Genomic DNA, 21,232 nt, shown 5'->3' with positions numbered 1-21,232 from the left:
TTTTAATTTAAACACAGTGAAGTAAAGCAAATCTATCTTTTCTAGCTTTGAGGTTTCCTATTTTGATTTAAAAGGTTGCCTAACTCCAGGGTACTCTCTCCCTGTATTTTCCTAAAATTTTTATGACTTAATTTTTTCATAAGTCTGGAATGTATTTTTCTATATGTATATGAGTGGTGGTGTAGTGTGGTTAAGACCACAGACTCTGGTTCTGTCATTTACTATACCTGTGTGACCTTGGACAAGTTAATTAACATTTCTGTGCTTCAATTTCCTCCTTTAAAATGGGAATAATAATAGTACCTATCTCATAAGGTAGTAGTGAAGATTGTGTGGTTAGTATGTAAATAATGTTTAGAACAGTGCCTGATACACAGAAACACGTGTCTATTATTATATGTTGTGAGTAGATGTCCCAGTTTTCTCCTCTGTGGATAACTAGTTGCCCTAGTAACAGTTGTTGAGTAATTCATCCTTTTCCCAAAATGCCATCTCTACTGCATATTAAGTTTCCAAATATATATAGCTTTGTTTTGGGGCTCTGTAGCTTGTTATGTGGCTCTGTTTTTCCCTGTTTCAGAACATAGTGGCTTAATTACTGCAGCTTTATAAATACTGGAAACTGATGAGTGCGGTTACTTTACTTTGTTCTTCTAAATTATTTTGGCTCTTCTTGGTTTTCTTTGCTCTTCTATATAATTTTTTTAAAAAACTCATCAAAATTAACGAAAACCCTGCCTGTTAGTAAGTTTTATTATGCAAGAGAGTGATACTAATTGCCTAGTATTGGAATGGAACCTGTGGTCTCATTAATACTTTAAGCAGTGGAAGTTTTTAGAAGTTATCTGGTTGTATAATCTAAAGATTGATACCATCCACTGTGCTAGGTGGGCACTGGGAATATGGTGAATAAAAACACTGGAGAAAGATAGATTGTAAGCCTGCAGTTCCCAAACTGTACCCTGAGATACCCCACAGCACCTCAGTGAACTTACAGGAATATTTCAGACTTTTTAGGGAAACATACCTGTTAGACACCATGTAAACTTCTAGGTCAAGGTAGTTCACAGTTCAACATTTGATTGTGCTGCTTTCATCTTGATGCTGCGATATCTTCGTGAAGTTGGGTTTTTGGTGGTCACTGTGATAAAAAGCAAGTATCATGCAGAAATGTGTGGAACAGGAAATGAGGATGGCAATATCCAATGGGATTTCAAGGTTTGAGAAGTTGTGCAAAGCCCAGTAGGTGGACACATCCCATAATAAGTAATTGTGATTACTGAAAGATGAAATTAAAATATTTTTCAATTTATGTGTATTATTTTTTCAAAAGGGTATACTAACTTGTTAAGACACAAGTATTTATTCATTCATTTGAACCTAACAACCAGAACTCTTAGGTATTTCTTTTAGCCTAAGCAATTCATGAAAAAAATTACTGAACAAATAAGGGTACCAGGAACCAAGAAAATTTGCGACTCTCTCTGCCTTAACAAGTTATTACAAACATTTAAAGATTAATACATTTGAAGTGCTATGTGGGTAGATTACTGTATGCCATGCCTGCTTGTAACAGGGCAAACTAATCTTGCCTGGGCTTTAGGGACAGATAGCTTTTCTGAGAAAGTGATATTTAAGCTGAGCTTGAGGGAAGACTAGTTAATTGGAGAGGGGTGCTGGTGGGAATAGTTTGTGTGAAGAGGGCAGATGTTGTATGAGACTGACAGGAGTGCAGCATGCTTTACCGGATGAAGGAAGAGTGATTCAAGGGGAGGGGCCTGGAGAGTAGGCAGAGGCCAATCACAGAGTGATGCGGCAAGCCAGTTAAGGAGTTTATTTAGATTTTTTTTTAATAAAAAGTAGTGGCAAGCCTTTGAGAGATTTTAAGTGAAGGAAGACTATCTTAGGTCACCCCCTGCTGAGGCAATAAAATAAAAGATGATAAATTTAAATATTTAAGCAATGCTATATTCTAAGTATACTGAATAGATGGATATTTTTGGTAAAATTTTGAAGTGCCTTGATTTTTCAAAGGCATTTGTAAACTTTCATGAGTATAATTTTTTCTTAATTTTTTGAACACATGTACTCTTTTGTTCAACTTGGTTGATATGGCATAGGCTTTTTAAATGAAATAAAATTAAAATCAAGATAGAACATTAAACTGTAAAATACTTACATTGGTGTAAGTTTTTTGTATTTTTTTGTCAAATGGCAAAGACTTTGTCCAAATTTTTAAATTAATTTTATTTATTAATATAGGTAATGACTATTTTAAATTGTTAATTTGCATAATTCAACTGCCAATCTAATACATCTCTGAGTTGTTTAAATTTGGGTGGTGTAATGAAGACTTAATAGTTATACAGAAAAGGTATAAAGGTAATTTTTCTTATTTAACCATTTTTTACTGCCCTGAAGTTTATATTTTGATTTATTTTACTATAGTTCCAGTAAATTAATGCAATATAAGAATTTTTATAGTAATAAGAAGCAAATTACTGTAGGTTACTTCTGAAAAATTCCTAAAGCTCAGTTTCAAGAGTTTTAGGACTTGAAGAATCAGTTTCATATTCATCAAATGGGGATTGAAACCCCTCGTGGTGTTTGGGAAAGGGTGCTTAGTCTATTTGGAATTTGTTTATCATTGTAAGTGTTGGAAAATGTTAAACCAAGTGAATATTATTTCCTTTCCTCTGCCAGTGTGTTTCATATTTATTTATAACTATTCTTTTATTATGTAATAAAGAATTAGTGTCATACTTAAATTCATAATGTAAGTAACCTATAAATAAAGGGCTGTGTAGATATATTTGAAAAAGTCTTGGTTTCATTTGTTCATATGAAGAAATCTGATTCCAACTCGAGTTGTTCACAAAGGAGTTGATCAGTAGTTCTCGTGAAAAAAAGAGGTAAAACTAAGTTGGAAAGCTTTCTCTGGCTGAGAATATAGGGTTTACAAATGTTTTCTTTAAATTATGTTTTTTCCACATTCAAAGAACTGGCTGAAGACTTAGAAAAATTAACCTGATCCCTCCAGTGGTCTTACATCAAAATGAATTCTAGATGAAGATTAAATATAGAACATGAAACCACAAAAGTACTAGCACAAAACAAAGCTGAATTTTAAAAAATATTCTTGCGATAAAGAAAACCTTTTTAAATGTAACAGATTTACTTTTATGTAGTTAAAATGTATTTTCTTATAACAGAAAATCATAATATCAAAGTAGAAAAAAGAACATTAACAAAACTTGATAGCTATGTCCAAAAATTGCTTTTAGTCAATAGGATGAATAATCCACTAGACAAATGGACAAAGGGTGTGTATAGTGAATTTATGAAAGAAATACAGCTGGTAAACATAGAAGAGATACTGTCTTAACAAAGAATCATTTCAATATTCTACCTCCTTTACATTCTGTAGAAAATTTCACTTTGAATACCGTAATTTTAAATATTTCTAAATCCCATTGTAGGGTTTGAAATAAAACTTTTACTAGATACTCATATCATCTAACAAGGTTGGATTATCTCCGCTAGCAGGGTCTTTTTTCCTAATGTTCCTCTAAATGGGTCAAATTTTGATTTCCTAATAAAAAGTAGATTTTATTTATTAGATATTCATAGTGAAATGACTGTATTTGTGTATCATACCTAAGGGGGAAACCACTTAAGAATAATTTTTGGACATGTTTTATTTTCTTACAGCAGTAGTAGAGGAAAGTTTTGCTTAACTTTGTTCTTTTTCTTTATTATTTTTTCAGGATTCAGCATTCGGACATTCACTCCATTTTATTTTTTGGTGGAACCAGTGGATACCCTCTCAATTAGAGGCTCTTCTGTTATACTAAACTGTTCAGCATATTCTGAGCCTTCTCCAAAAATTGAATGGAAAAAAGATGGAACTTTTTTAAACTTAGTGTCAGACGATCGACGCCAGCTTCTCCCAGATGGGTCTTTATTTATCAGCAATGTGGTGCATTCCAAACACAATAAACCTGATGAAGGTTATTATCAGTGTGTGGCCACTGTTGAGAGTCTTGGAACTATTGTCAGCAGAACAGCCAAGCTCACAGTAGCAGGTAAGTTTTGTTGAGTAATTTATTTGTATTTTCAAATGTTTTATAAAGGGTAAATCTTGATAAAAGCAGTATTATCTTAGAGTTTTCATTAAACTGGTTACAGCAAATATACTCATTTAACAAGTATCTATTGAGCATATAGCAGGTGTATAGGATTATGCTAGGAGTTGATCAGTGCTGTAGGGAGTAAACTACAGCACTTTTCCACTTTCTAATGGTTTAGATGGCTTAAAGTTGCTATCATAAGTACTGAGCCAGGTCTTTTTATCTTTTTAGCTTGGAAATGGCAAAAGAAGTTGTGCAGGAAAATTGTCACTTTGATTGTGAACTTTTATCCTACCTGCATAACCATTTAGCATGATTTTGTAAAACTTGTAGTATAGTCAGTCTTGGTTCTTTATGCCTTAACCAAGGAAATGACATTTAATTGGATTATTTAAAAATCTGTAGGATACTGTGCTCTGAAACGGGAGAGGCCACTGTAGTGGGGAGCCCGCTCACCGCAATGAAGAGTGGCCCACACTCACCGCAACTAGAGAAGGCCCACCAAAAATTAAAAATTAAAAAAAACAAACAAAAAACTGTAGGATATATATGTATATATATAAAGAGCAGAAAGTTGTAAAGAGAAAAATTCACTCTCTTTTAGAGCATTCCTGTTTGAAAAATGTTGGAAAGTGTAAGAACAATTAAAGATCTAGAAAGATAAGCTGTGGTTCCTAAAGAGGTCATACTGTTTGTAGTAGATATTATAGTCCTCAGATCAGTGTTTCTACACTTGAGAACCAGATGAAGTAAGTTTCTGTTAAGGGTCAAATTGTACAAAAATTGTTTTATCTTTAAGTCTTATATTTATTCTCAGTGAAATGCTAACATGTGAACAAAGAATATGACTGAGACAGTAGTTTCCCATCTTGTTCCCACTCTAGGATCATGGCTCCCCACCTCCTGCTCACTACAGGTTGTATTTGCTTGTTCACTTAGAGTGTGATGGCTCTTTTTCTCTTTGCAGCCAAATACTCAAAGTTGAATTTGAGCGTGATGTACAGCCACTGTAATTATTTCATAATCACAGATTGAGGATGGAAAAATAAAAGGAGAAAAGAATCAGGCCTTTTGACAGTTTGCCTTTTCTCTTTTTTCTTTCTTCTCTTTCTTTCAAAAATCTTTTTGCCATACTTGCTCCAACGTGTTGATAAGTAAGTTAGCATTATGACTGACTGCCCCTATAATGTCTCTTAGGTCAGCTTTTGTTTATCATTCACGTTCTTAAGCTGGGCTTTTATTCTTGACTCCTTCCTCTCAGCTGTCCCCCACGTCCAATCACCAAATCCAGTGAATTCTGCTTCCTAATTCCTCTGTACTTGATCCACATGCTCCTTCCTGAGGCTACTCCTGGTCATCCCTCATCACAACCTTGTAACAGTCTGCCACCTCATTTTTTCCCTCCTCCAACCCAGTCTCCACTCTGTAGTCAGAGCACTCTTTCTCACCCTTCAGTGGCTCTCCAGTAAACAACATCAAGTTAACGTCTAAACTCTTTAACAGGCCTGTTGAGTCCTTTCGTGAGCTGACCTCCACTTCTCCAACTTCATTCCTAACACTCCGTTCTGCTTCTGTCCCTGCCCCCCTACCACCATCACCACGCTCACCTCATTTTAGGCTCTGGCAGTACTGAATGTTTTCACTTCCCTTTCATCCTCTGCCTCTGGCCTTTGTTCACGGCTTCCTCACTGCCTGTTAATCCTGTCCTCCACCTTTTCTTCTCTTTCTTCTCCTCTGCTAGGTTTGTTCATCATTCCTTTTAGCTTTCATATCCTTTAGGAAACATTTTTGACCTAATATCTAAGTTAATAGGCAATTTTAATACAAAACCCAAGTTCTTTTGCTGCAAACAACATTCTGTAGGAGATTTGTTTAACCTGCTCTTGGCCTGGGTATCAGGAGGAAATAATATCTAAGCTAAGACATGAATAGAAGTTCTTTTTAATAGTTGCACAGTATCCATTGTATTTGTATATATTGTGATTTATCTAAAAATTCCCCTTTTGATGAATGGATAAAAATTGTTTGATGTTATAGACAGTAGTATAGTGAACAAACTTCTGCAAATCTTTATTTCTATAGGATAGAATAGGACTGGAGATGGGGGGAATGAGGGCATGAAGGGGGTGGGAAAGGGGTGGGTACAAGGAACGGGAATGACTGCAAGTGAATACAAAGTTTCTTTGGGGGATGGTGAAAATGTTCTAAAATTAGATGATAGTGATGGTTGCACAACTCTGCATATACTAAAGACCATTGAATTGTGCACTTTAAGTGGTAGCCTTTATCATATATAAATTGTACCTCAGTAAAACTATTTTTTAAAAAAGTGCTGCCAAAAAAAAATATGCTCCTGCTAAATTGCCACTCTGAAAAACTATTGGTTAGAGTTCTTTGTTTGCAAGCAATAGAAACTGACTCCGGCTAAGTCAAACAAGAAGGGGAATTTTTGAAAGCACACTAAGTAGATAGCTCATAGAATTAAATATGAGAGGTCTTTTTCTCTGGGCTGTCTCATATCTCCACAGCAGAAATTTTTCTTTTACTGCCTGGACAGTCCCCAGGCTGTGGGTGTTTTGTGCCCAAAGGTGGGGTAACTGGGTAGTCTGAATACAAACACTGTTAATCCCTTCTTGTCAATCCCATGCCTCACTCCCACTCTCTCTTTTTTCTCCTGCAATTCTCCAAAGACAGCAGGACAAACTGGCCTCCTACTTGTGAGCAAAAGAAGCTGCAGCATTTTCTGCCTTGATATGTCAGTTACTAGTTCCTCCATCTGCTTTCCCTATCCAGAAACTTTTTGAAATCTCCTGTCTGCCAACTTCCCATATGTTGTTGTGGGTTTATATTTTAAAAAATTACTCATTTTCATGAGCGCACAGGAGGGAGAATATTTTGACTTTTTAAAAATAGAACTAGTTCTTGGTTTTATTTGATTCCTTTTTTCCTCTACTTTATTAGTTTCTGTTTATCTTTGTTAATTCTTGCTTCTAATTTTCCGATTTCTGAAAAGTAGATATTTGGTTAATTTTATCTTTATTTCTTTCCTTCAAAAATCCCCTTGAAATAAAAAATAAGAAAAAATTTGTAGCAGAGCTAGACAACCTGTGTGTCATTTCCATATAGACTAATTGACTAACATAGAACTAGAAAACCTGGAATTATGTTTCTCATTATTTAATGTTTGCTAGTCTTTGAAGAAACATTTTGTTGTGCTCTGAGCATATCAGAGTCACTTAAAATTTTTTAAAAATTTTTATACAATTTTTAAAGGTTACTTGCCATTTACAGTTACTATAAAATTATTGGCTATATTCTTCATGTTGTGCAATACATCATTGAGCCTATCTTATACCCAGTAGTTTGTACCTTCCACTCCCCCTCCCCTGTGTCCCCACCCCACTCCCCCCCCCCCGTAACCACTAGTTTTTTCTGTATATCTGCTCTTTTTTTTTTTTTTTTAAGAAAAAAAGATAATTTAGATTTTATTATAAGAAGAAGTTCTGCTCATCAAAGGCACCTTTAGAAATGAATAGTCAGCCCACAGATTGGGGAAAATATTCACAGTATATGCTTGAAAAAGAACTCATGGCTGCAATATATTTTTAATAACTACTACAAACCAACAATAAAAAGAAAAACAACCCTATTTTTTAAATGGGCAAAAGACTTGACCAGACATTTAATAAGAGAAAATGTAGGTATAGCTGATATCACATGTAAAGATGCTCAAAATCATTAATCATTAGGAAAATGCAAATTAAAACCACAGTGGGGTACCATTTCACACCGGTTAGAGTGGCTAAAAGGCAAAAAGTATGCCAGTACCAAATGAGGATGTGGAGCAGTTGATCCTTGTTTATCTGCTCTTAACCATTACCTTCTGTGGCATCTACAAAGTATTTATGACTACATTTTTTTGGTTAATATTCTATTTTGAAATAATTATAAATTTGTGGAATTGTCATAAGAATGAAACCAAGAAATCTCATATATTCTTCAATCAGATTACCCAATTGTTAACATTTTACCACATCTGCTTATCATCTAATATGCACGTACCCACATAAAATTTTTTCTTAACCATTAAGAGTAAGTTGCAGATGTTACCCCAACCTAAATACTTCTGTGTGTATTTCCTAAAAACAAGGACCTCTTCCTAAGTAAACATCCATCAATATTAGGAAATTAACCTTAATAGAATACTATCATTTAATCCATAGATACAATTCATATTTCACTGGTTGTCTCAATAATGTTCTTAGTAGCAGAAAAAACAAAAGCAGAAACTTTGCCGCATCATCCCCCTTCCTTTCTGGTCCAGGGTTACAAGTTTTACTTAGTAGTTCTCTCCTTAGATTCTTACGATCTCAAACCATTCTTCAGTTTATCCTTGTCTCATTTCGGATTTTCTAATTTTCCTCCATGAATAGATTCAGATTTTGCATTTTGGGGAGAAATATCACAGAAGTGATGCTGTATTATTAGTGCATCATATCAGGAAGCATGTGGTGTTTTGTTCCATTACTGGTGATGTTAACGCTTTTTACTTGGTTAAGATTGTACTGTGTTTCTCTACTCTAAAGTTAATAAATATTTTGTACTTTTATTAATTAGTAATAAGTATTTTGGGAAGAAGTAATTTGATACTCTGTAAATATCCTATTCTTCATCCAACTTTCGCTTACTAGTTTTAGCATCCATTCTTGATTCTTCTTGCATTAATGATCATTATCCCAGATTTAGCCAGAGGAAACTCCTTTTGATCTGACTTCTGTGTCCTTTTGATATGTCCCTGTTATTCTTTAGATACTTCCTTACTTTCTGTCACAAGATTTTCCAGACTCATATTGTTCTTTCCCTACTCCAGTCCTAGAATCAGCCATTTCTCCAAGCTGCATTAGTGGAGAATAATATTTAGAAATCATGATTAGGTCACCATATGTACACATTGCTACTGAAGTGACATTGATTCTGGGCTCTCTGGACAGAGTTAGTATGTGTGTGTGTGTATATGTAATAACTGTATATGAAATGTATATATATTTTACGCATATACATTTATATCCAGATGTACATCTATCTGTATACATCTATAGTTTTATAAAACTGTTAAGTTTACACTGATACCTCTGTTCTAGTCCAATACCATGAGATTTATTCTACCCTTCTGCTTTTAATATTTGTACCTTGTTTCTTCAACTGTGAGGAATCTGACTCCAGTTATTCCTAGTACATTTATTTACTTGATCTGTATCCCTGTATGTAGCCAATTTCCTGACCCATGGACCCTCTTGACCCTGGTTCCACTACACATGTGGCCACACAGGCTGACTTGCTCCTGGTTCCTATGACTACCTTTTAAAGTAATATTTAACTACTTTTTATTTTCTCATTTTCTTTATTGTCTAGGTCTTCCAAGATTTTCCAGCCAACCAGAACCTTCTTCGGTTTATGTTGGGAACAGTGCAATTCTGAATTGTGAAGTTAATGCAGATTTGGTCCCATTTGTGAGGTGGGAACAGAACAGACAGCCTCTTCTTCTGGATGATAGACTTACCAAACTTCCAAGTGGAACACTAGTTATCAGCAACGCAACTGAAGGAGATGGGGGACTCTATCGCTGCATAGTTGAAAGTGGTGGGCCACCAAAGTATACTGATGAAGTTGAATTAAAAGTTCTTCCAGGTATTAGTTTATTATCAGCACTGATGGTTTTATGTTTATTAATGGATAAAAATTGTTCTGTTAGAATTTTTTTTAATAAACACTGTTACAGGTGTGGGGTGAGATATTAATGTCAGCATAAAGAGTTTCAGTTTCTTACAGGGAGAGAAAAGAAGAAAACATACCAGACAGATTTTTAGCAAATGTGTTGGTCAGTAAAAATTTACCAAGCAGTAATGTTCAGTATCTGTGGCGTTCTTCGTGGCCAAAGAAACATTAGCTCTGTGTCTTTTGTCAAACCTCTATCTTCTGCTCTCTCCCCCAATAGCATATTTTTTATAGTTCTCTTACCTCCCTGTAATAGGGTTGTTTTTATAGTTAAGTCTTTTTACTTATAACAATCAGAGACTCACTCAAGCGGGTTCATATAAGGGATGGGCAGAGTAGTAACTGTTAGTACAGCATCTCTAGAGACACTGCTGAGCAAGAGTTCTTGGATCTTTGTGATGCTCCCCCATTTTAATGAACGCTCCTCTTTCTGTCTTTCCTTCTCTTTGTGGGTTCTCATTCTTTCTGCCCTTACTGGCTTTCCTCATAATCTGTTTTGTGCATCTTTTCTCAGCTCTGTAACTTCTGCTTTCTCATGACGTCCTCTCACTTGTGGCTCATCATAGTCCCTCTACCCTCTTGGTGTTTCATGACCTTTCAGCTTCTGTTCCCACTGCTACATGCCTGATTCTTTCCATATTTCTCATTTCAAATCTGAGTTGGACCATCCCTACATTGTTTGGACAGTTTTTATATATAACCATTTTGTAGGCATGTTTTTAGCCTGTGGATTGGCTTGCAAAGGGAGGCCAATGTTATCTAATGTTATGAGCAGCCACTCTTGAGAGTATTCCTAATGGGTCTTGAACTGATTTTTTTAAATGCAGTTTCTTTCTTTGTCATCATTGTTCTTGCCCTTATCATTCCTATCCCAGTGTATTCTCAGCTCAGCAGCCACAGTTATCTTTTAAGATGTTTATTAGATCATGTCACATCTTTGCGCAAGACCTCCTAATGGTTTCCCATCTCAGAGCAAATGCTAAAAGTCCTTGGCCTGTAAGGTTTTGTATAACCTTAATGCCACCTCCCTCCCCCATCTCTCTTCTTACATCTCATACCCTTCTCTCCCTCACTCTGTGATTGTTGCCACCTTATGTTTTTAGAACACTCCAAACATGCTCTTGCTTTAGGGTCCTTCTACTTGCCATTTTCTCTGCCTGGAATCCTCTTCCCTCAGATATCTCTGCCTGACTCACTGTCTTACCTCTCTGCTCAAATATCACTTTATCAGTGAAGCTTTCTTTGACCACTGTTTAAAACAACAGTCTTCCATTTGTGCCCCAGCGCTTTCTCCTTCCCCCTTCATTTTACTTGAGAACACATCACCATCTGACATACTATATCTTTTATTTGTTGTCTCTCTCCCCTTATTAGTATGTAAGCTCAACTAGGGCAGGGAATTTTGTCGGCTGCCGAGAATGGTAACTGGCACATAGAAGCCAATAAATATTTGTACAGATTTGTTTGTTTTGATCAAAATTTGATTAATTCCAGGTAAACAGTTCAAGGTGAAAAAGAACTATTGCTATATAGCGATGTCTTCCTGCCTACTTCCTGACTTGCTTTTATGTGACAGAGGGCATATTTGATAGCAGACAGAGGTCATATTTTTTTCTCTAAATCTGTGGTAGCAGTCAAGCAAATCCTAAAACCAGATTCAAGTAAATAAGATTCTTGGTGTCAAAAAGATGAGCCACCATGAAATATCTGACACAAAAAGTACAGAATGTTTTGTTTACTTAAGGGAGAGCTATGCTTGTGAAGCATAGTCGTCTTGAATAATGCAAACTGCTAATCTCCTATAAAATTTTTGGGAAGACATTGTTCTTGGTGTGTTGGTTAGGAGGCTGGGATGGGTTGATGTCAGTAATAGAACCATGTTTTATGGTTGGTTACAGAGATGAGAGCAGTGTCAGCCTTAGAAGCAAGGGATTCCACCACTGAATGGCTGACTTTTAAAGGTATTGGTTAAACTCATTGGTTGGCTTTCAAAGGCATGTTCACTGAAGCGAGTTGTACTGAACTATTAGACGGTGTTTACTTGTTACCATAGCTACAGAACTGTCATCTATTGGTTACACAAGTTTAAAGCCAGCTCTGGTGGTTGTTACCATGGCTATAGAACATCTTTTTCTAAGAGTATGGGGATAAGAGTCACATCTCTTTGCCTGAGAACAGTCTTTTTTCTCAAAACTTAACATTAGAAATATCACCCCCATCTAGTAGAGAACCCTATCTTCTACCCTACGCGTATGGCCTTTTCATATGCTCATAAGAGGGCAGCTGTATGAAGTGAATACATGTATAGTGGTAACCTGTTAGTCGCACCATTATAAAATCAAAGGTTTGACAGTCTAAGTGAGAAAGTCAAAGCGATGAAGATCAAAGAGTTTCAGAAGTAACACACAGGTGTAGGGAAGGAAAAGAAACCACTTATGGTATCCCTGTGAGTAGGGAGGATACTGCTATGGGTCCTGAACTTGCTCAGTCTTTTTTCTATTTGTACCACTCATGAAGCATTTACTTTATGGTATCTTTTAAAATGAAGGGGATTCATGTCAGATCTCACTCAGGTGACCAGTAAGCACATTGAAAGCAGGAGCTATAACTTATACATCTTTAAGGCCCCCAGAGGGCCTAGCACAAAGTTTTGCACATGGAAATTATTAAGAAATGTTTGCTAATTTAAATGGAATTTTCTTGTCATTTTTGCTTAAACTATTTTGTTGTATAAAGCCACACAGACTGAATAGGAATTTGCCATTCTTTATCATTAAAGTGGTAAAGTGCTTTCTTAATTATTGTCTTCTGTTTAATTTTTTTTTTTTTTTTAGATCCTGAGGTTACATCAAACTTGGTATTTTTGAAACAACCTTCTTCCTTAGTCAGAGTCATTGGTCAGAGTGCAGTGTTACCATGTGTTGCTTCGGGACTTCCTACTCCAACCATTAGATGGATGAAAAATGAGGAAGCACTTGACACAGAAAGGTAAAAATGTCTGCCTAAAAGCCTTTTCAGCCTTAGTGTGAGACTTGGTCTGATCTTATTTGGGACTATTGATTAATTTTAAAATGATTATATCTTTCATTTTTATTTAACTATATCATGATGCTCATTTATCATTCTTGAAATATGTTTATATTGCTGTATATGATTAGGATGTTTAAAGAAAAAATGCTTTTAAGATATTAAGGGATAATTATTCCACTGGTTTTTTCTGAGCTGCAGTACACTTAAATTCAGGCCTTAGGACCTCCTTCCCTAAATTGTTGCAAGAGTTTCTGATCCTGACTACCTGAGACGTCTCACTTACTCTCATATGCATTTTGTCGATAGTAGTTTTTTCCTTTACTTAAACAGTAGAAGAAAATGTATTCCTCATTCTTTTGTTTTTGCCTTTTAAAATCATACCAGCCTCCTTCTATGATCACAAATTTTTCATCTTACACACCAGCCTTTTCTGTTGACATCGACCACCTGTCATCTCTCCCAACCCCCCTCATTACTTCCTTAGGTAATGGATACTTTTCTCAGTTGTATTCTGGTAGGAGAACTGAGGTGGTGGTGGTGGTGGTAGTTAGGTATGTTTTGTTTACAAAACAAAGTCATTTTGTGCATTGTAGGATGTTTAGTAACATCCCTGGCCTTTGCCCATGAGATGCAATAGCACTCCCAAGCTGTGACAACCAAAAATGTTTCTAGATATTGCCAGATGTCTCTTGGGGAACAAAATTGTCCCCAGTTGAGAACCATTGTCCTAGAGCAGTGCTTTCCAATAGAAATGTGATGTAAGCCACATATATAATTTTAAAATTTCTAGTATACACGCACTACTAAATATACTAATTTATACAGTGTACAGGTGAAAGGAAAATTTAGTTCTACCAAAACAGTGAAGTTTGTGTTTAATGCTGCTTCAACTTTTACATTTAAATAAAAATTAAATAAAATTAAAATTCTGTTCCTGAGTCAGTCTGGCCACATTTCAAGTGTCAGTAGCCACATGTGGCTAGTGGCTATTGATTTGGACAGAGCAAGTATAGAGCTTTCCAGTTGAGTAATTCAAAGTAAGCAGATAATCTTAATTTGTGTCGTTCAGTAAACAAGACATGGGAAGGGATATCTGACTAGTCAGCTTGGTGATCAACGTTTACTGATCAGTGGGGATGCTAGAATACAATCAGATTATTCCTCACATGTTCCATTAGCAAAACTGATAGTATCATCTTCAGTATCATCTGATTTCTTGCTGAACACCTATGCAGTCACCAACTTCTGCCTGTATTTTACTTCCTTTTTTCCCCACTCTTTTTCCCAGCTAAATATTATGCAAAGAATTTCTAAGACTTCAAGGGAATTATTTTAAACTTACGCTACCTGAAACATAAGGAACCTTAAAATAGGGGATACAAATTTCAAGCTCTTAGAGTAGAAATTTTAATTGGCTGCATGTTAGAACAAAGTATCAGGAATGGGAAAGCTGAGATAGGTTATTTTTAAAACTTTTATATTTTATAATCATAGAAGTACACTCTGAAGATAAATAATGATATAAGAGTTTGATTTCTTAGGTAAGAAATAAAAGTGAGAATTTCTCTGATTCTCATTTGTTTATTCAGTAATTATTCAACAAATATTTATTGAATGCTGATTATGTTAGGCCCTATTCTAGCAGGGAATAGAGTAGTGAACCAAATAGAGGTTTTTGCTCTCACGGAGCTCATATTCCAGTGCTGAAGAGTCAGGCAATAATCATATGAACATATGAAATTTTAGTTTATGATAAGTACTATGAAGAAAATTAAGACAAATTTAGTAATTTCCTAGTAATACTACTCTGAATTTTAAGGATAAATAGGAGACATAAGATTGAGTAGACTGTTTCCAACCTTGAGTTCTGTAGGCTTCTGGATACTTGGGTTATATGGTAAAAGTCTGAGAAGCATTGCTTTGATATATCACTGTCTCAGGAAGCTTCAGAAGAATATAAGAGCAGGACAGTGTTGGTGTTGTTCACATTGATGTTTCCAGACCCTGGCACAGTGCTTGGCATATAATTGGGTAGGGATAGTGGTGACCAATATATTTTGGTTGAATATCTGAATGTAGTATAGGAAAATGTAAGTAGGTGAATGGAACACAAGAGTGCTTCAGGTTAGATGCAGGTAATTACTCAAAATATCTCTGTTTCTCCCAGAGCCTTATGAGATATGTAGATGGACCTTAGTTAATAAATTATTTAGACCTCAAATTAGAAAGAAATTTAGAAATTGAAAGAAAAACGTGGCTAGAAATCCAGGTAGTAACTGGGCTGGCTCTAGTAAAAAAAAATCTTAAATTATTAGACATACTTCTCTATCGTTAATTTTAAGACCTCTTTGAAAATGAATATTTTAAAACATTTCCATGGCTTTTATAAATGTCTTAAGAATTGATATATTTACTTAATCTTTTGGTCAGATTTGTTCAGATCCAAACCAAACATAGGTATTGAAGTGGGGGTGGTGGTGGAAATGTATCCCATTCATTGAGTAGTTTTATTTGAAAGGGGGAGAATTTAGAAAACACAGATGCCAAAGTGCAAGGTGACTGACAGCAAAATGTAATTTAGTAATTAAATAATGTTATGTTTTAGTGGAATGATAGATTAGAACCCAGCTGCAAAAGAACAGGTTAGAGTTATAAAGATGCTTAATGTTATTACAATTGACAATAGTAGAAAAATTAGAGTATTTAAAAAACAAGTAGAGGACTTCCATTTCTGGGAAGATTGAGTAGTATTTTTCTGTATTCTTCCTGCTAAATACAACTAAAAACTCTGGCCATTATATGTAAAACAAACATAAGAAGACTCTGAAAGGTAGAGAGAGGAAGATTGACTGGCTAGGGGCCTTTAGACCTAAGGAACACCATGATGGTGTATTCCCTGGTTTTTGTTTTTGCCTCGTATGTCCCAGCTTGAGCTGAAGAAGCTGATAACTTGGAAACACCACTAGGCATAAACAGAAAAGCTCTACCAAAAGTGTGCTCTCTCTAGCCAAAAGACCAGGAAAGAGGCAGCCTGGCAAGATAAAAACTGTTAGACTATAATCACTCCTACTCCAGCCAAACACCACATAAGAAACTGTGGCCCCATCCTCTCCCATGCCAGCAAAGGCCAAGTGGGAGGCCTAGACTTCCACCCTCACCAGGTTGTAATGAGGTCTCCCATCCTCCCTGCTATATGGTGTCAGAGGCTAAGTAGAGAGCCAAGATTTTCATCCCAACTGGGAAGTATTGAGGCCCCCACCCCTGCTGTATCAGTGGAGACACACGGGGAGCCTGGACTTTTATCCCACCTGGCAATAAGAGACACTTCTTCCCAACTTCCCTTTTCCACTGGAGTGGTATCAGAGGAGGCCTGTGGAGAGTCAGGACTTTCAGCACCATGTAGCATCGACACCCTCTCTTCATGGTGTCATTGGATGCCGTGTGGGGAACAGTAATGAGTTACTCTTACTGCACCCAGCCAGGGGGGCAGTATCAGTGGAGGCCTGGTGAGGAGCCAGAACTCCCAACCCTGCTAAGGGGTAAAGAAGAGTCCCCCTCTTCCCCCTCAGGTATCAGTGGAGACTGAGTGTAGAACCTGGACTTCTACCTCCACCTGACGTAAGGAGGTGGCACCTCCCCTTTCCTCTGGGTGTCAGAAGAAGCCAGCTGAAAACAAAAGGTTTAGTAAAATCCAAAGTCTCATAATATGATGCCCCAAATATCCATATTTCAGTTGAAAATCACTCATTCATACCAAGAACGAGGAAAATCTCAAAAGAGAAAGGACAGTCAATTGATGCTAACACTGAGATGACAGGTCTTTGAATTACCTGACAGAGATTTTTAAAGCACCCTTTGGTAGGTTTATTCCTAGGTATATTATTCTTTTTGGTGCAGTGATAAATGGGAGTGTTTCCTTAATTTCTCTTTCTGATTTTTCATTGTTAGTGTATAGGAATGCAAGAGATTTCTGTGCATTAATTTTGTATCCTGCTACATTCATTGATTAGCTCTAGTAATTTTCTGGTGGCATCTTTAGGATTTTCTATGTATAGTATCATGTTATCTGCAAACAGCGACAGTCTTACTTCTTTTCCAATTTGGATTCCTTTTATCTCTTTTTCTTCTCTGATTGCTGTGGCTAAAACTTCCAAAACTATGTTGAATAATAGTGGTGAGAGTGGGCACCCTTGTATTGTTCCTGATCTTAGAGGAGGCAAAAGACCTGTATGCAGAAAACTATAAGACACTGATGAAAGAAATCAAAGACGATACAAACAGATGGAAAGATATACCATGTTCTTGGATTAAAAGAATCAACATTGTGAAAATGACTATACTACCCAAAGCAATCTACAGATTCAATACAATCCCTATCAAATTACTGATGGCATTTTTCACAGAACTAGAACAAAAAATTTTACGATTCGTATGGAAACACAAAAGACCATGGATAGCCAAAGCAATCTTGAGAAAGAAAAACGGAGCTGGAGGAATCGGGCTCCCTGACTTCAGACTGTACTACAAAGCTACAGTAATCAAGACAGTATGGTACTGGCACAAAAAACAGAAATATAGATCAGTGGAACAGATAGAAAACCCAGAGACAAACCCACACACATATGGTCACCTTATCTTTGACAGAGGAGGCAAGAATATACAATAGAGAAAAGGCAGCCTCTTCAATAAGTGGTGCTCATTCATACCAAGGAAAACTGGACAGCTACATGTAAGAGAATGAAATTAGAACACTTCCTAACACCATACACAAAAATAAACTCAAAATGGATTAGGGACCTAAATGTAAGGTCAGACACTATCAAACTCTTAGAGGAAAACGTAGGCAGAACACTCTTTGACATAAACCACAGCAAGATCTTTTTTGACCCACTTCCTAGAGTAACGGAAATAAAAACAAAAATAAACAAATGGGACTTAATAAAATTTAAAAGCTTTTGCACAGCAAAGGAAACCATAAACAAGACAAAAGGACAACCCTCAGAATGGGAGAAGATATTGCAAATGAAACAACAAAGGATTAATCTCCAAAACATACAAGCAGCTCATGCAACTCAGTATCGCAAAAACAACCCAATCCAAAAATGGGCAGAAGACCTAAATAAACATTTCTCCAAAGTAGACATACAGGTTGCCAACAAACACATGAAAAGATGCTAAACATCAATAATCATTAGATAAATGCAAATCAAAACTACAATGAGGTATCACCTCACACCGGTCAGAATGGCCATCATCAAAAAATCTGCAAACAAGAAATGCTGGATAGGGTGCAGAGAAAAGGGAACCCTCTTCCACTGTTGGTGGGAATGTAAATTGATACAGCTACTATGGAGAACAGTATGGAGGTTCCTTAAAAAACTAAAAATAGAACTACCATATGACCCAGCAATCCCACTACTGGGCATATACCGTAATTCAAAGAGTTACATGTACCACAGTGTTCATTGCAGCACTGTTTACGATAGCCAGGACATGGAAGCAACCTAAACGTCCATCGACAGATGAATGGATAAAGAAGATGTGGAACATATATACAATGGAATATTACTCAGCCATAAAAAGGAACGAAATTGAATTATTTGTAATGAGGTGGATGGACCTAGAGTCTGTCATACAGAGTGAAGTAAGTCAGAAAGATAAAACCAAATACTGTATGCTAACGCACATATATGGAATCTAAAAAACCAGTACTGATGAACCTAGTCGCAGGGCAGGAATAAAGATGCAGACGTAGAAACGGACTTGAGGACCCGGGATGGGGGGGCAGAGGGGAAGCTGGGATGAAGTGAAAGAGTAGTATTGACATATATAGACTACCAAATGTGAAATGGTTGGCTAGTGGGAAGCTGCTGCATAGCACAGGGAGATCAGCTTGATGCTTTGTGATGATCTAGAGGGGTGGGATAGGGAGGGTGGGAGGGAGGGTCAAAGGAGGGGGATATGGGGATATATGTATACATATAGCTGATTCACTTTGTTGTACAGCAGAAACTAACACAACATTGTAAAGCAATTATACTCCAATAAAGGTATATTAAAAGAAGATTTTTAAAACAGTCATCATTAAAATGCTTCAACAAGGAATTATGAACACACATGAAACAAATGGAAAAATAGAGTATCTCAGCAGATAAATAGAAAGTCTCTTCAAAAAGAAAGAGAAGACTTAAAGAAGAACTAAATGGAAAATTTTGAACAAAGACAATAACCAAAATAAAGAAAAACTCAATAGATGAGCTCAGCAAGAGACTGATGGGACAGAGGAAAGAATCAGTGGACTGGAAAAAAAAGGGAGAAGACACAAATGATCAGTATTAGGACTGAACCAGGAATGCCACTACAGACCCTGCAGACATCAAAAGGATAATAAGGGAATACTATACACAACTATACATCATGTAAGTTTGATGACTTAGACAAACCATTTCCTCTAAAACACAAACTACCACATCTAACCCAATATGAAATAGATAAATTGAATAACCCTCTTACTCTTAAGTAGATTAAATTTGTAATTTTAAAACCCTCCCCAAAGTCTGCAAGTCCAGATAGTTTTATTGGAAAATTCTACCAGTGTTTAAAGAATTAAAACCAATTCTACACAATCTTTCCAAAAAATAGAAGAGAAGGAATTGAAGCTATTATTACCCTGATAACAAAACCAGAGAAAGATAGTACAAAAAGGGAACACAACAGACTAGTATCCCCCATGAATATGAACATAAAAATTCTTAACAAAATATTAGCAAATAGAATAGCAAATATTCAGCAATAAATAAAAAGTTATATGTACTATAAGTGTGGTTTGTTCCAGGGATACAAGGCTGACTTAGTATCCCCGAATTAATCAGTACAATCCACCAGAATTAAAGAAAAAAAAGAAAAACCTAAACCTGATCAGATTAATCAGTGGAGGAAAAGCTACTGACAAAATTCAACACCCATTCATTATGTTAAAAGAAAAAAACCCTTAGCAAAATAACTTCAGAGCATCTACAAAAACCTACAACTAACATTATACTTAATGGCAAACGACAGTACTACCCCATTAAGATGAGGAACCAGTTAAGGAAGTTCACCATCACAGTGCTGGAAGTTCTAGCCAGTTCAATAAGACAAAAAAAAAAAGGCATATAGATCAGAAAGGAAGACATATAATAGTCCCTATTTGCAGATATATTTATGTAGAAAATCCTAAAACTTACATCCACAAAATCCACAAAACTTACAACTAAGAAGTGAGTTCAATAATGTCACAAGAGACAAGATAAACATAAAAATCAATTGTATTTCTGTATTCTAGCAATGAACATGTGAACGCAAATACAGTAGCATTTGCAGTCACTCACATCTTAAGTGTCAATTAACAAAACTTGTTAAATTTGTATACTAAAAACTATAAAATGCTAATGAAAGAAATCAAAGAAGAGCTAAATAAATGGAGAGACATACCATGTCCATGGAATAGAAGACTCAGCATAGTAAAAATGTCAGTTCTCTTCAAATTTATATACAGGTTAATTCTTGTCAAATTTATATACAGGTCAATTCTTGTCAAAATCCCAATAAGATTTTTTGTAAATATAGATAAAATTATTCTAAAATTTATATGGAAAAGCAAAGGAACTAGAGTAGTTAAAACAGTTTTTTTTTTTAAAGTGGGAAGAATCAGTCTATTTGATTTTAAGACTTACTATGTATCTACAGTAATCAAGACTATATGGTGTTGATGGAAAGATAGACCGATATATCAGTGGGATGAAATAGAGAATCCAGATATAGATCCATACAAAAATTCCCAACTAATTTTTGACAAAGGTGCAAAAGCAATTCAGTGGAGGAAAAGTAGCCTTTTCAACAAATGCTACTGGAATAACTGGACACCCATCCATAGACAAAAACTTGAACCTCAAGCTGAGTCTCATACGTTATGTAAAAAATTAACTCAGAATAGATCATGGACCTAAATGTAAAATATGCAGCATGAAATTTTAGAAAAGAAACATAAGAGAAAATCAGGATCAAGGCCTAGGCAAAGAGTTCTTAGATTTTACACCAAAAGCACAATCTATAAAAGGAAAAATTGAAACTGGATTTCATCAAAATTAAAACCTTTTGCTCTGTGAAAGACCCTGTTAAGAGGATGAAAAGATAAGCTACAGAGTGGAGAAGATATTTGCAAACCACATCTCTAACAAAGGAGTATTATCTAAAATGTGTAAAGATGTCTCAAAACTCAGTATTAAAAAAAAGCATATAATTGAATTAGAACATGG

At 35.8% G+C, this 21,232-nt stretch overlaps 1 protein-coding gene across 9 annotated transcripts in view; it reads left to right on the top strand.

The window, feature by feature from the left end:
• The window catches only part of NEO1 (neogenin 1), a 240,219-nt gene that overhangs the window by 64,595 nt on the left and 154,392 nt on the right, over positions 1 to 21,232 (top strand). For 6 of the 9 annotated variants that reach the window (XM_061180086.1, XM_061180090.1, XM_061180089.1 and 3 more), the window contains exons 2-5: positions 3,768 to 4,085; positions 9,543 to 9,818; positions 11,804 to 11,866; positions 12,740 to 12,893. In XM_061180086.1, the coding sequence (XP_061036069.1) occupies positions 3,768 to 4,085; positions 9,543 to 9,818; positions 11,804 to 11,866; positions 12,740 to 12,893 (811 nt within the window). The remainder of the gene's footprint in view (positions 1 to 3,767; positions 4,086 to 9,542; positions 9,819 to 11,803; positions 11,867 to 12,739; positions 12,894 to 21,232) is intronic. The other 3 variants (XM_061180093.1, XM_061180091.1, XM_061180088.1) reach the window with 1 other exon arrangement.

The sequence above is a fragment of the Eubalaena glacialis genome, chromosome 2 (assembly GCF_028564815.1).
Source record: "Eubalaena glacialis isolate mEubGla1 chromosome 2, mEubGla1.1.hap2.+ XY, whole genome shotgun sequence".
NCBI lineage: Eukaryota > Metazoa > Chordata > Mammalia > Artiodactyla > Balaenidae > Eubalaena > Eubalaena glacialis.
This window is presented reverse-complemented; position numbering and strand designations above follow the sequence as displayed.